General features: G+C 43.6%; 1 protein-coding gene across 1 annotated transcript in view; it reads right to left on the reverse strand.

Annotated features, from left to right (window-relative positions):
* Positions 1-16,694, reverse strand: part of TFIP11 (tuftelin interacting protein 11) — a 108,999-nt gene that overhangs the window by 52,498 nt on the left and 39,807 nt on the right. Inside the window, exons 7-9 of the mRNA XM_078684251.1 lie at positions 14,125-14,631; positions 7,394-7,497; positions 6,257-6,425 (exon numbers count right to left, since the gene is read on the reverse strand). Coding sequence (XP_078540377.1) covers positions 6,257-6,425; positions 7,394-7,497; positions 14,125-14,631 — 780 coding nt within the window. The remainder of the gene's footprint in view (positions 1-6,256; positions 6,426-7,393; positions 7,498-14,124; positions 14,632-16,694) is intronic.

Consider the following 16,694-nt stretch of genomic DNA (forward strand, 5'->3'; position numbering starts at 1 on the left):
CCTCAGTGCAGCATTTGACACCGTGCTGCACTCCACGCTGTTGTCTCGCCTCTCGGATTTAGGTGTGACAGGAACAGCTCTTGCCTGGATGGAATCCTTCCTTACTGATAGATCGTTCCAGCTGCATTGCCCACCCTTTAAGTCATCTCCTCGCAGCGTAAACCATGGGGTTCCACAGGGCTCCAGTTTGAGCCCTACTTTATTCAACATCTATATGGAACCCCTGGCACACGTTGTAGAGAATTTTGGCGTGGGCATTGTAAGCTACGCGGATGATACTCAATTAATGTTCAAACTAACACCGGACAGCAAAGACTATGCCGCCAACTTTTCCAACTGTATGGCGGCTGTAGCCACCTGGATGGACAACAACTGTCTCCGTTTGAATGGCGACAAGACAGAGGTACTGGTGGTAGGGAAGGAAACCTCCATATGGTCTCACGCATGGTGGCCAAGTGAACTGGGAGAATTACCCAGTCCCGTTAAATCGGTAAGAAACCTAGGGATCATGCTAGACTCGGATTTATCTGGCAAATCCCAAGTTAATAAAACTACAGGAATTTGCTTCGGCACACTAAAGATTCTTCGAAAAATTATCGACCTCATTCCCATCAAAGCCAGAAAAGCATTAGTCCATGCTCTCATAACTCCCCATCTGGACTACGGAAATGCTCTCCTGATAGGTCTCAATCAAAAAGGCCTACACCAGCTACAATGCATTCAAAATGCAGCGGCCCGAATGGTGCTAGGCCTCCCGAGAAGAACATCTACCAAAGTAGCCTTAACCAAGCTACATTGGCTTCCTGTCAAGGAAAGAATTAGATTCAAAAGCCTCTGCTATGCCCATCGTATAGCTCATAATAAAGGCCCCACCTACCTTAGAAGTCTTCTGACCATCCATTGTCCGTTAAGAGACTTAAGATCTTCAGGAATGATGCAATTTAAACTCCCTCGCATTACGAGAGCCAAAATGGGAGGTAAATCCTTCCGTTTTTTGGCCACTAAATATTGGAACGCCCTTCCACTTCCTCTTCGGATGGAACCCTCCGAAACGCTATTCAGGGCCAAATTGAAAACTCTTCTATTCCCCAAATAATTGCTGTCTTTACTCCCTCAGGTTTCATCCTCCTCATTTTATGAATTGTAAGCAGTTAGCGCGGGGACACACAGTTTTGTGTAGCCAGGCGCTCTATAAATGTTTTTATTATTATTATTATTCATTTATTCATTCAAAAATAGAGGTATTATTTATTTATTTACCACAAACACTTTACTACATTGACCAGAGTCCTTAGGGGCGACACCGCCGGTGTGTGAGTAGTGTGCGACCCCACCCCATTTGTAACTTTAAAGCTCCCTTGAGCAGCGGGCTGACGAGCCTGGGATCCCGCACCTACGCGCCTGAGTGGTACTATACCTGGCAGATATTGGCAGCCATCGGCAACCCCAGTACACGGCCTATCCCTGCTGATGAGGGGTAATACCCCGAAACACGTGTCCAGGGATGGCGAAGACAGCGAAGATAGCAGAAGATCGAAAGATGATGCATCGCGAACACTTTACTACATTGACCAGAGTCCTTAGGGGCGACACCGCCGGTGTGTGAGTAGTGTGCGACCCCACCCCCATTTGTAACTTTAAAGCTCCCTTGAGCAGCGGGCTGACGAGCCTGGGATCCCGCACCTACGCGCCTGAGTGGTACTATACCTGGCAGATATTGGCAGCCATCGGCAACCCCAGTACACGGCCTATCCCTGCTGATGAGGGGTAATACCCCGAAACACGTGTCCAGGGATGGCGAAGACAGCGAAGATAGCAGAAGATCGAAAGATGATGCATCGCGAACACTTTACTACATTGACCAGAGTCCTTAGGGGCGACACCGCCGGTGTGTGAGTAGTGTGCGACCCCACCCCCATTTGTATCATCACTGAGGAGCAGCACATGTGTCCCGAGGAGGGGCCGGGAGATCCACGGTCTGCTGGGCACATGGATGTAAACAGACAGGGAAGCAGGCAGACGGACGCAGACAGAAATAAATAACGAACACGCATGCAAGCCCATTCATTCTTTGTAGTCCCGTCTGCATATTTCTGCGTGTGTGCCCGTCCGTCCACCAGCCTGCCATGGTCATGGGTTGGTAGACATCCTGCCAGATATGACTGACCATTAAAATATACGCATGTCTACATCTAACAACATTAATTAAACCATTTTAGCACAGAATATCTTCAGTCCAATAAAAGGTGCAAAACTCTGTCTGCTTGAATTTATGGGTCAGACTAATGGTAGAAAGGCCCATAGCAGATAAGGCCAAACAATACATTTTTAGCTCCATATAATTAGGGTGACCTGATTTTTAACAAGCATTGGCCGTAAAAGTAACGCGGCTCACTGAGAACCTCAAAGCTGACGGGAGGGGAGGGGGGTAATGCAAGCAGAGGAGCCATTAGAAGAAGGTTTAATGAGATAGAGGCAGATGGCGGCTGCGCGCGTTCAGACACACTTACACGCGTTCACGTGCACATGCACGCAGTCACGTAAGCTTTAGGCCAGGAAAAGCTTGAGGGGGGCACCTTGAAAAGCCCTTTACCAAACGTCGAGCAGCAGCGCATGCGCTGCTCTAGGCTCGACCTAAAAAGGCATCCGTCCACACCCCCAGATGTAATCTTTGTCGAGGCAGGTATGTGTTGTCAGCACCCACCCGCCTCCGATTTGGAGCACTGGACTCCTTCCCGATGAAGTCAATCACAATGTTATGGAGCATCAGTTTGTACCACTGCATCTGTGTAAAAAATAAAAAATTAATAGATTGCTCCCTGTGAGAACTTGCCAAATTTCTCACTTTGCTGGATCTTGTAGTTAGTTGCTAGAGTGTTTCATTATCTATTAAGGTTGCTAATTTCTGTACATGTACAGCAGGAAAAATACCGCTAACTAGGTTATTTACCCAATTGGATTCACTTCCTGAAACATTTACCAAGCCATCGTAGCGATCAGTTGGACCCTTTTCTAGGCAAAGATATGAATTGGCCTGAGCATTTACAAGATAACCCTCTCCTAAAATACTGCTTTTTTCGGTGACTGATTTTTCATAGTTTATGAATTTTTTTGGGTGACAAGCGCATCGTGCTTTGTGTGGAGAAATGTAGCACCTCGACTGAGCTCAGTTTTATTTTTCTTTGCTCCTCGAATATAGCTGCAGACTACCTGGGGCTAACTGTTCACACGGTTATTGAATACAGCGGCAGCTGAGGCTTTGAGGCCTCCATCCCAGTTTTGATCCACCCATATTACCTACAGGAATCCCTGTACACTTCTCAGGCCAAATATTTTGCCCTAGGGCTGATAAAATGTACTGAATTTCTGGAGATTAATGCCAGGTTAGGCCACAAAGATTAAGAGGTGGCTGTGAATCGCTTGATCCTCTTATGCGAATTAAGGTTGCCAAGGCATGCCACAGGAGGTATTTTCAGTTTATTTTGAATTAACTGGGGAGGGCTTGGTGTGTACCGAATAGGTCGAGAAGTTGCTTTTTGTTTGCGCTAACAACAGAACGTCTAACCTTGATTGTGTTTACTTGTTTTCGTTTATATGCAAGGTTAGGGGCACCTTACTTCCAAAAGTGATTCGGTGGGGTTTCACAGAAACCAAAAGAATAAGAACCTCAGTGCTACAGCATTGTCAAACTGTTCTCCTAATTTTTTTTTATTGGATTTGCGTAACTAATTTCCCTGCACTTTCGTATGATGGCAGGAAAGTGAGCGTACAATTACCACTCTTCGCTCGCTGTCTCAAATCTCCTGGTCCACTCCCATTTGCCTTCGATTCTGGTACATCTGCATGGCAAGACTTGCTTGATGGCTCGTCACGTACACATCCCAAGCAAAGTGCATAATGTTACAACCTATCGGTACTTTGGAGTCGGAGTCTTCGTTAATGCATCCAGATACACCACCACTGACATGCACCTAAAACCCGCCTTTTGCAAATGGATGTCTGCACTCTGTGAAGATGCCGTGGACGATTGGCTGTCCCTGCATTCTGAATACCTTTTTGACCAAATGACAGGCATTGCACAAAACTCGCACTGCCTCGAGTCTGTACACCAGAGCGCGCTCTCGCAGCCATTATAAACACTCAACACAAGAGTACTGCTAAAGTAAAAGAAAATACAAAAACATTCCTGGGAATAGCTAATACTATGGAAGTGAAAGATCCAGTAAAACGTCAAATATAAATTGACACTAAACTGACCGGCATTACAGTAATTGTTCAGAAAGAGGCTATGTTTTCCCCCAGTAAAGGCAAGGACAAGACTAAAGGGACCCGTTTACATGTCCATTCTAAAATGCTACGTGGTCTGCGACTCTGCCCACTTGTAGTACTGTTTCGTTCCTTTGCAGATGTTGAATGTTTTCTGGACTTCACCTAATGTTGTCTGGTGCCCTTCCCGGACTATTAGTCCATGTGTGGTTGACCACCCCACCATTGGATTTGAGTTCACGACCAGAGTTCTAGGGCCATCTATTATTGCAGTTAGGAGTTCCTCATTCAGTGTCGTTTCAGCGCCATCTAGTGAAATGTTTAACGAGCTACTTTGTTGTTGTATAACATTTTCAAACAGTTCATCGGATGCAATTAAAAATCCCACTGGCACAACAAAGCGGATACTGCAATTAGCATATGGTATCCTCAGATAATTTAAACTACAGCTCAGTACTAACAAGGTAGGGTATCCGTTTAATCTGTACACCATATCCAACAAGTCACCCTGTACAGACAATACATTGTAAGCTCCATATAATTAGGGTGACCAGATTTTTAACAAGCATTAGCCGTAAAAGTAACGAGGCTCACTGAGAACATCAAAGCTGACGAGGAGGGAGGGGGAGAAGGGAGGGGGGATTGCGAGCAGAGGAGCCATTAGAACAAGGCTTAATGAGATAATAAAGGCAGATGGCGGCTGCGTGCGTTCACGCGCACATGCACGCAAGCTTTAGGCCAGGAAAAGCTTGTGGGTAGCACGTTGAAAAGCCCCTTACTAAAAGTCGATCCGCAGCACATGCGCTGCTCTAGGCTCGACCTAAAAAGGGAGGGATGTACCTAATGGGGCGATGTTTCACATCACAAAGTATAAGGTCCTTAATTTGTATATATTTGGCAGTACAGAGAGTTCCACTTTTTCCAATGGCTGAGGTGGTGGAGTCAAGGCAATTAGCCAGTTGTATGGGGTGCTTGGAAATGGAAATGTTTATTTGTACGTGGTATTTAAAAAGCAGCACAACCGATGCATGGTCAGCATAAAGTTTAATAATGGAAGAAGGAGGAGCTGGTTTGTAGACTGTTTGACATTGTAATGCAGTATTCTTTAAAGAGGTAAGCTTTAAAATCTTTCCTAAATTGGAGCAGCATTGAGGTGGTCTCCAACATGGAAACAAAACATGTTTTGGTATATGCAGGCTTTGGTTTTCAATGGGCAAGGTCTGATATGTTGTTGGTGTGGGATGGTGCTGTGGGACCAGAAAAGAAAATTAATGTGGAGGATGTTCTACTCACTTCGGAACGGTGAAGGCGGAGGAAGAAGTTAGTTGCGCTAATACCAATATATGTCAATGGAGAAGGTTATTGTGGAGTCAATGACAGATGGTTGAGTACTACTTCCCTCTAAAAGATATGTGAGAGAAGTAAGAAACACCAGCAGGTGTACAAGCCTCAAGAAGATGATCGGTCAAGGCCCTAAATACAAACACTCATCTGGCAGCACCAGGTGCCAAGGCACAGACTGCCTCAGCTGTTTCAAGTAAAGAAGGAAAAGTGGCGGATCTCTAAGGTGAATGTGGCATTACCCCAAAGAGGGTTCTCCAGAAGATGAAAATTAAACACACTCCATTCACTGCTCCTTTACTTTAAACGGACACTGCCAGCAGTTCTATAGATTTGTAGCGTTGTTCTGTCCAGATGTAATATCTGTGCTATGAGGCACAAACCATCTTCTTGCAAATGCTCAATAGGATCTCATTTCCATGTGATATGGGTCACATATGAAGCACACAGAAAAATAAATATTTATCTTTGAGTATCTGTATGGTATAGAAGAAGTAATTTCTACCCCACTTTCATGAGTCATAGCAAGACATCTAGCCACATGCTTCTTTTTCATCCAAACAAGACAGCGCAAGGTCATTCTACACAGGCTGGGTACATTAATATCCAAAACTGCCCTCCACCCCAACCATCTTACAACAGCGTGTACCTCTGTTTGCAATTTTGGAAAAATTAGCTGATCCAGGATATTGTCCATAATCCAAATAGGGAGTAAATGTGCCCAGCAATCAAGAAAATCCACCATAGGCTCACAATTCCGAGGCTGCCAATGGTTGATGACATTTCTTATGCGCGGAATCCACATTTCCCAAACTAACCTAAAAATTAAAAATTACAAGAACTTAGTTAAGCAAACAAAACACACAAGAATATTATATATATATATATATATATATATATACACATATATATATATATATATATATATATATATATATATATATATATACACACATACACACATACATGTTATCCTTGAAAAGTGTCAGCAATCTACTACAAAATGTTCATCTTCCCAAGATTTTGCAGGAGCATTCTGGTTCACTCAGTCATTTAAAAAATTAAAAATAGTTGCACAATGCAAGTCAGTTAACACAGGACTCCTTACAGCTTTTCCATTCAGAATAGATTTTTAGAAGACTTTGGGTACCACTTGTAAACACATTCACACCCTGCACATCATTTCAAATAGTATTTCATGCCTTGGAACTAAGGAAAAACGAATGCTATATTTATGAAAATGAAAGACACATGCTAAAAATACTAAATGCCTAATGTTTATTACACTATCAGGGGTCCCATGTAAACTTTCAGGTTTTTACAGGAAATAATATGCATATTTTGCTGAGAAGGCAAATGGACATGGACACATTGGAGGAGGTACAGAATATGCTTTTGGCACAAATTAACTCCATCTACCATTTTAATACACAAAAAGCATGACTCAAATATAATTTAATATAATTTTTTAACAATATAATTTGAAGAACATTTTAAAATGTATTCATCCTGAACCTGGACTTGAAACGTTTGTAGGAACATATTTTAGGGGAAGCATGCATCTTACAAATAGCAAATAGGATGTATACAGAGCTCTTGTTCTTGTTCTTCTTACTCCAAAGTGCTGCAGTAACAGGCAAATGGGTACCTATTACCCAACTCAACCATACCGCACTAGACACAAGATCCCAATGTGCAATGGTGAGGTAAAATAACTACAGGACTCCTGAGTCACTATTCATGGACATGAATCCGAACAGGCGGACTGAGAGCCTCAGAGAATTACCTGTGATATGGGTCCACTGAGGAATCTTGAGCACTATGGGACAGGTGACCATCTTCCAAAAGAACTCTCCACCGGGTCATCACATCCACGCCATAGGTGGGATCCTGACAAGAAGAGAAAAGCATGGATGCATAGATCATGACAAAGTAGTAGGCATGATGCTTAATTAGCCCAGGAAAGCTAATCTGTAAAAACTTAATATTAACAAATGTAAAGCATTTCTTTGATTGTAGTCACACTGTGTATAGGTGCAGTCATTATAACCTACATTACTTAACTACAAGAAATGTACATCACAGCGAACACAAGCACTCAGGTGGCTGTGGGTGGCTGCAAGAACGATGATGGATGAACTAAGAAAGGATAGGCGTGCCAAAAGGACCAGGATACCCATATGTGTGATTGTATGACATTCCGAGGTAGAGCGACTGCTATGATGTCAGCACAGAGAGTAGGCAAATTGCAATCAAAGAAACAATTTCAGATTACTGGCAACCACAAGTTTGAACATCATAAACACTAATGCTGTGGAAACAACTATGCTGTACTGTACCAGCTGACGACTGAACAGGAGGTGTCAGATGAAGCACCCATCAATGTGACACTAAATTACAAAACTGTGTATGGAAACCAATCAAGGTTCCTATAGACTTCTGGTACTACTTAATAGGCCATGTGGAAATCCCCATTAATAGCAATACAACCAAGAAGTGAAATAAAAAAAACTGTAAAATGTCAACAAACCCAGCAGGGGGATTGGTCTTTGTATTCACAGCACAGTGGCAAAACCGCGATCACAGTGCCTTCTGGTAGAGGTTTCACAACTGCAAACAGAAATCGTTCTATTGCTCAGCCTCGTACATATGCTTGCTTCACAGATGTTAAGCAGCAGGTGAGATTACTGAAATGCTGAATTAAGGACCAATCTTCCCACTCATGTTGAGAGAAAGAGAGGCCTTCTTTGATGGCATAATTAGATGAGATATGCTCAGCTTCACATGCAACAGTTTCAGAATTGGGTGGGTCAAAGGGGAGCCATGGGCATGATTTTTCTTCCCCAAGATGCAGGGTACCGAAAAGGAATGATGAACTGTGTATTCCAAATGAACAGGGAGATTTTATTTAGTGATAACAAGCTGCTAATATAATGCTACAAGGTGAGGTATGCCTCGTACTAGCTGTTTTTTAGGTGACTGGATCATTTAACAGATTAACCGCACTTCTGCAGAGGAACAAGACTATTTCTTAGAGATTAAGAACACCCTCTAAGTAAGAGTAAACAATCAAGCTTAGAAGTTAGCTTGGTATGTGTATTTGTAAAGTCCACTGGCACTCGTGAAGCCATCCTGCCACTGAGCAGAAGCGTGTGCTTAGCCCTGCCTATGGTAGGTTGGTTATGGCTTGTTTATACTTAACTGCTGTCAGGAAACCAGCCAATATGCTTATGACTTTGAAGATTACTCCGGGTCAGATGTGAACTGTAAGATTACACATATGAGGGCGTGTTAGGTTCTTACTGCTGGCTGAAAGAGAACTTTAAAATTATGTTGTATGTACAGACCAGCTTTCTACTCATCTTTAGATTCCCGCCTGCAAACTCCTAGGGATCCCAGAGTAGCTGCCTCTGCATTCAAGAAAACCTGAGCTCAGAGTTTGTGCATAGTTTCTGTTCGTAGCAAATCACTGGATGAAATATTTTTCTAGTTTTGACACTGAAATTCTCAATCCAAGTCCACACGAAAAAGTAAACCTAGATGAAATTGAGTGTATCTCCTTTTTAGCCTAACCAGACGGCTACTGCATGAAAGAGTTCTTTAGCACAGGCTTCTGGCATATCCCGAATACTTATGATGCAACTATTGATGGACCAAAGTCCTAAATGGCCACCAGGATTTATTTACTTGGACGAAAGTTGACCCTGTAAAACATCCAAGGAGGAAAAAGTAGGATGTTACCCTACTTAAAGAATAGCCCATGCTAAAAAGCAGATATGTGAGATGTCTAGATGGAATGAAGGGAGGAGAGGTTGTTATGATCTATTACTCATCTCAGCAGGAGTGGAAGGTATCCTGCCCTGCTGCTGAAATGTTGAAATTGCTGCCCAGGAAAAAAAGCTCACCCGAAACAGGAGAATCTTGTTTGGAAAATGCTTGCCCTTAGCTAGAAGTCCGAGCAACATTTTGAAAATCCTACATTAGGTTATGAAAATTAGGTATCTAGACCACAAAGTCAGTCCCTGCACTTTAGGGAAACCAGGATAGGGCCATTATTTACTACCAAATGTACTGAATCTGGCTATGGTCCAGGATCTGTGTCAGGTACACACTTTTTCTAAAAAGCAACAGATGTTTTAAAATGGTACACACTAAATGCACATCAGAAAATGTTTTTTCAGAGGGACATATGGTCCTTGCCTGATCAGTTTCTTGCTGATTTCACTGTAGTGAAGCTGATGCACAGTAGTGTCTCTATCACTGCTATCAACAGGACTAGAACAACGGATATGGCTCATGTGAGACGAGTCACTGAGGTGTTGTAACAGAATTCAAGGGCTAAGGAGAAGAGGCACAGTAGGTTGTAACTATGACTACTACATTCTGCCCCTGAAGAAAATCCCCAATCCGCTGAGAAAACAAGCACTGGCTTTGCCAATAGGTTTCGCATTTGGAAAGTTGGAGCTACTGGTTTTGTAAATTACATTTTATATTTATATATCGTTATTGGCATTGTCAATAACAATATATAAATATAAAATGTCATTTACAAAACCAATAGCTCCAACTTTCCAAATGCGAAACCTATTGGCAACGCCAGTGCTTGTTCTTGCTCATTGTGTACTTCATCTCTACTAATCTGTCTGGAATGCCAGCTCTTTTGACTGCTGTTGAGACTTGCACACCCTCTCGAGTGTGATCCAGTATTCAGTGTGCTAGTCTGACAGTGAAGCCGTTCCGTTCTGCATGTACATGGAACATGTTGCAGTTGTAATCGTGGCTGAACCACCACAGACAATACAACAATCGTGTTAAGTAGTTGCTTTAACGACTACATATTGTCGGCAAGTGTAGCATAGCAGTATACATAGCAGACAAGGCGCTTGTGAAAACATATCTCTGGTTTGTTAGGCGCATTACAGGCGGACTTGTATCCCTTTTTAAATGTATATGTTTTTTTTTTTTTTTAACGTTCACATATTTTGATCGTGTTTACCTGTCCTGGGGTGCCTTCTGACTGTGTGGCGCCCTATTCATGTTTTACATTCCACTCACGATGTTGGCTTTACTTAGACATTTGCGTTGGTTTCTTACACGTTCAGCATTTTCTTCCGAGCTTGTTGTCTTTTCCTGCTGCGGTAGACTCGTAAGCAGGCATCTATGACTCGCGGCTTCGAGTGCGGTTTCCTGGGCCTCCATTCCCTGTAGGTGCCTCGCCTTCCAGTATAACCACTCCATGTAGTACCCAGGCTGACCTAAAATGAGCGTTATGAAGAAGCGCGCTTAAGTTTAGGAACCATATGTGTGCTTGTTTGGCAGTAGTGTTTCTGTCTCTTTGAACAAACACATTTTTAGATTAAAACTGCGGCTGATGCATGCCCCCTTTCAGAAATCGAAACTAAGAGATGGGTGCTTGAAAAACATGGTTGGCTAGATTCCCTCTTGACACGGCGGGTGAGCGGCCACTGTTGCCGCAGCGAGAGCCCGTGTTTCCACTCAAGCATGATAGGAAGTGTAGATAGTCCCGATGTTAAATATTTGCCTTTGGCTCCTGTAAACTCTGTTCAAACAAATAGCTGGCTTACGAAGGATCCCACAAAAAGACATGCCAAGTAGTGTAGTCTTTCCCTATCATAACCATCTTTCATCAGAAGCAGTCGATTCGGGCTGGCTGACGGGAGCCTGTTGGTATTGGCCGTTTGCGGTGACGCCGATTTTCAAGAGCAGTAGGAATGTTGCAGGTTCAGACGCCGAAAACGTTAAGTCTCTGTGTTTTGGCACTGCTATCATCACGTTAGTACGTTCACTTCTTTGTGTTTTCTCGGCATTGCGGAGGCGGGTGACAAGACGTATGGAGAGCAGCAGCCTTTGATGTGCCGGCCGGTAATTAGGGGAGGAGAAATGCCGGCCTGAGGTGCACGTGAATGTATAGGGTTTTAAACTCCGCTTTGAAGCTTTTGTGTTTTCTCGGCATTTCGGAGGCGGGTGACAAGACGCATGGAGAGCAGCAGCCTTTGATGTGCCGGCCGGTAATTAGGGGAGGAGAAATGCCGGCCTGAGGTGCGCGTGCTTGTGTGGTCACGTGACCCGCTCACATGCACTATGAAGAAACCGCAGTGGAAACCGCAGTGGTTTGACTAGTCGATCGAGCCCTTGAATTTTCGCCTATTACATTCGCAACGAATGATAATAGGCGAAACCTAAAAAACGACTATGCCTTATCACCAGGGAAACAGGCTTGGAAACCCAGAGTAGCAGCAGCAGAATCTTTTGGACCCCAAGGTTTTATCTAAGCCAATAGCCGACCTCTCCAAGAAGGTTCACCTGTTGGTCTAACATCGAAATCTACAGGATATACGAAAGTGGTCTGTCCTTGATAGACTGCTGGAAAGCTTTGATGGTGGTTAACAACATAAATTGACATGGCTGTAATGAGTACGGTTTTGAAAAAGATATGACCGCAACCATAGAAAGAGAGCGAGAACAAATAGGAGGTCTGACATCTTATGTCAGATGAGTAAATTATTATAACAACCATGCCCATCTCTTGACCGATCTTCTCAAGGTCATGACCACAGCAGTGCACAGAGTGAGCAACTGGTGTACAATGCTGTCCATTATACTTTTTTCAATCGATCTATAACAGTGATGTGCAAGCAAACAGAGTAGCACTGGAATAAGCATGTATAATGCGCTGATGTTTTTGCAAAGGTGCTTCAGTCAAGGCTTATACCTACTTAGAAATTCAGAAATGACACAGGCCTGACTTGGGCGATGCCAGCGTGTCACAGCTCTTTATATGAGCTGATGCAGATCTTGAAGCCGAGCCAGGAGCCTTGAAGTTCTGTAAAACAACTTTGTGAAGAATGTGTCCCTCATTTGGATCTTTAAATCTCCTGCAAGTATTGAGAGGAGCAGAATCTGACATGGGTGGCTACTACCAATCATCAATGGTGGCCCCTACAATCTGAAGCTTTTCAATGAGAAAACCTTTTGTGTACAGGCACCACCACAAGATAGACAGTGCACCAAAAAGGAAGGTGAGATCAGGATCAGATGAAAAAAATGCAGCTTTTGAGCTAGTACCCTAGGACCACAAGGCACCATAATGAAAGGCAAATCCAGTTGAGCATGAACCCTTGTACTGTGCCTAAAGGCATTATCCTCCACAACAAGGAATGAGGTCTCTGAGAACACGCAAATACACCTCCGACTTGCAAGGCACTGGAGCTTCTGCTTGGGGAATAACTAGATAAACCCCATCTCTCTTCAGAGATCAGACACGTCCAGGGCTTAAACATGACCAATATCAGTTCTACTTGACAGCCATATTTATTTATGGTTTATCTATAGATGGGCATTGGCATGGTGGAGCCAGCAACCTCCTACACATTGTGTTTATGTAGTATCAAGGAATGGGTCTAAACCTTTTGAGTTTCCACCATCCTTAAGCCTAGACTGATACGCACAACCAAGGGTGGTAAATAATGTCCACCAACCCCTTTGGAGTATATTTACTGGAGGATTTATTGAGGTTCTCTTATGAAAAGCACCTACAGAACTCAGGCACTTGCCCAAGGAATGTAAATCACATGGTATTTTGGCACAGTATCCAGTGTAAGACACAATGGCACCTACAAAATAGTCCTGATGGAAACGCACTGGGGACATCACCAGTAGACCAACAATGAAAGGGACTTGCAAAGTGTCTCTCATGGAACAGAAAGATGAGAGAACTTGTCTGCACGGTGGAGGGGCCGTACCTTGTTCTCCATGCAAGTCCCACAAAAATGACCTAAAACAGCATCCGATTTCTGAGAGTCTCAAAGAGTCAAAGAGGATGCAAGGCACTTCAAAGTACTACAAACGCAATCACCTAAGAAAACTGGGGTACGTCAGATTTACAAATTTGAAAACGTTTTACTTAAGGAATGAAAGTGAGTGCTATGAGCATAGAATTGAAAATTATGGACTAGGGCCTTACATCACTGTAAGAGACTGACCTGCTCTGCCCTCCATTGCATTGCAGTAATGTTTGAGCTATATAGATCCCATACAAGGAGTGCAAGAGTGCTCCGGTTACCCAACTATGTGAAGGCCTGAATAAAAGGTGCAGTGTTTTTCAGCTCTTTGAAGCATATTATTTGCCCATACTCGTCACATATTGTTAATGTTATTTTAAACAAGGTGCCCTTTAACTTGCCACTGCAGACTATGTCCGTGGGTTTGTCTAGGAATCAACACAAAGTGACTTTTTTGTCTCTACATCTGTTATTTTCAACTTTCATGAGCAACTATAACAACGGGAAAGGTACTACATAAATCATTAAAAGTTAAAAACGTCATCACAAGTCACTCTGTATCACTTTCGCATAAGAGCATTCCTGTGCTACAAGGAGTATTTCATGGACATCACAGACCCTTGACACTCACTTGCATATGAACTTCATGATAAGAGGATGATTTTCAATGGGAATAAAAAAGACTTCTCAAACCAATATCAATAAACGTCTGTACCTTTAGCGGGTCCCAGTTGTCGAAGTAATCCTTCATTAGAGGATACACAATGGCTGCTGCCAGGTCAGCGCGCTCAGACATCCTGTACTCCTCGTAATACTTCTCTTGCAGTTCCTCAAAGACGTCTGCGCATTCCTCCAGTGTTAGCGGGTCCTCGCAGCTGGGCTGCAGGCGTCGCTCGCATTCCTCCACCGTCTCCAGCACCTTTGCCAGGTTGTGGATGGCTGCCTCCTCCCGGACGAGGACCTCTGTTAGCTTCTCCATCTCATGAGACAGGTTGATGACCATGTCCTTCTCATACTGAAGCTGCCGGTCATTCTGGATGATCTCTTGCTCAGTCATGTCTATCAGAAGCTGAAGGTTGTGCTCCAATTCGGGCAGGGCGAAGCCCTGAGGCTTTGTGTCTTTCCCTGTCGTTGGAGGGTGGTCCTCTGGGATGTCGTGTGAGATGCCAATTTGACTGTAGCTGTAGTAAACCTTCTGTTCCCTGCCAGTCATATCAATCACCTTAAAAAAAAAAAAAAGACAATACTCCACTTTAGTATTATGTGTGACCATCCAGGAGGAAAGGTTAGTTTTAACCCTAGTGTTACATCAATGTGATCTTCAGTAAGTCATATACATAATTTACTGTATTTGCCTAAATGCCGGATCCCAGAGCACTTTAACAAGAGGAACGGCTATCATGCTTTTCTGAAATATTTGTATAGCAAGTTTCATTTTAAAACATAGCCTGCAAAGCAAGTGGACTGATTTTTCCCCTTTTAATTCTCCAGTCTTAAAGGGAAAAAAGAAAGGAATGAAAACACAATAGGCAAAACACTTACACTAAGAAATTCAAAATATATTCCAAACTCCCATTATGCAGCACAATTACCTTTAATCCTCGGTACCTGCTGACAGCTGAGAGCAAGGAAATAGAAGTTCCCCTCAATTCTTTCCAGGAAGCGGGCTTATGATTTAGCTTATTTATAAATTTCAGAAAGATAAGCAGGATAGAGTACTACGATTACAAGAATGTTACAATTTCGCTCCATCATGGGGTGTATATAGATATTTATAAACACTAGAACAGACCAGCAAGCCAAACACTAGTTAATGCTAACAGGAAAAAAATAAAAATGATGCATGGTAATAGTGGTGAAATGCCCACAAATGAAACCGGTCCACAGAGAAGCTGTCCCATTTGCTTATCTATCTATACTCCGGAAAGTAGTATCTGGCATGTACGGAGTTCCACGTCCCCGCCCTGCAAATTTCATTAAAAGGAATATGTCCGAGTAAGACAACCACTTTACCCAACCGTAAGCAATCTGTTCATCTTCTAATATCAAGTGGTGTGCCACTAAGTACAGGGTCAAGATTCCATATAAAATTATCTGCTTGACTTATAAAGCTATTTACAACAAGGGGTGGTGATGGACAGAGTCTCTGAATTAAGCAGAGTACTCTCACCCAGTCAAGAGATCAGGGCTAGATCCAACACCGTTTTTTAGCTCATTGCACCATCCCAGTTTCAGAACCTGGCTGTATGCAAATTAGTCTGTCCCTGGCCCAGTGCATCATGGGAACAGGGCAGACCAGACTACAAAAGCCAATTCTTACACTGGGAAGGAAACAAGCTTCCAGGGACCGGTTTCTGGCATTTCAGCCGTCTTCGGCCCGGCTTGCTTGAATCCTGATGGTGCAGTGAGCAAGGGACTCACATCTGAGTATACCCTTCCACGCTTAGGGTGGACAAAATTATTTACAACAAGGGGTGGTGATGCTCATTGCACCATCAGGATTCAAGCAAGCCGGGCCGAAGACGGCTGTAATGCCAGAAACCGGTCCCCGGAAGCTTGTTTCCTTCCCAGTGTAAGAATTGGCTTTTGTAGTTTGGTTTGCCCTGTTCCCATCATGCACTGGGACAGGAACAGACTAATTTGCATACAGCCGGGTTCTGAAACTGGGATGGTGCAATGAGCTAAAAAACGGTGTTGGATCTAGCCCTGATCTTTTGACTGGGTGAGAGTATTCTGCTTAATTCAGAGACTCTGTCCCTCACCACCCCTTGTTGTAAATATTTTTGTCCACCCTAAGCGTGGAAGGGTATACTCAGACATGAGTCCCTTGCTCATTGCACCATCAGGATTCAAGCAAGCCGGGCCGAAGACGGCTGTAATGCCAGAAACCGGTCCCCGGAAGCTTGTTTCCTTCCCAGTGTAAGAATTGACTTTTGTAGTTTGGTTTGCCCTGTTCCCATCATGCACTGGGACAGGAACAGACTAATTTGCATACAGCCGGGTTCTGAAACTGGGATGGTGCAATGAGCTAAAAAACGGTGTTGGATCTAGCCCTGATCTTTTGACTGGGTGAGAGTATTCTGCTTAATTCAGAGACTCTGTCCCTCACCACCCCTTGTTGTAAATATTTTTGTCCACCCTAAGCGTGGAAGGGTATACTCAGACATGAGTCCCTTGCTCATTGCACCATGAGGATTCAAGCAAGCCGGGCCGAAGACGGCTGTAATGCCAGAAACCGGTCCCCGGAAGCTTGTTTCCTTCCCAGTGTAAGAATTGGCTTTTGTA

Source organism: Lissotriton helveticus, chromosome 3_2 (genome assembly GCF_964261635.1).
Source record: "Lissotriton helveticus chromosome 3_2, aLisHel1.1, whole genome shotgun sequence".
In the NCBI taxonomy this organism is placed as follows: domain Eukaryota; kingdom Metazoa; phylum Chordata; class Amphibia; order Caudata; family Salamandridae; genus Lissotriton; species Lissotriton helveticus.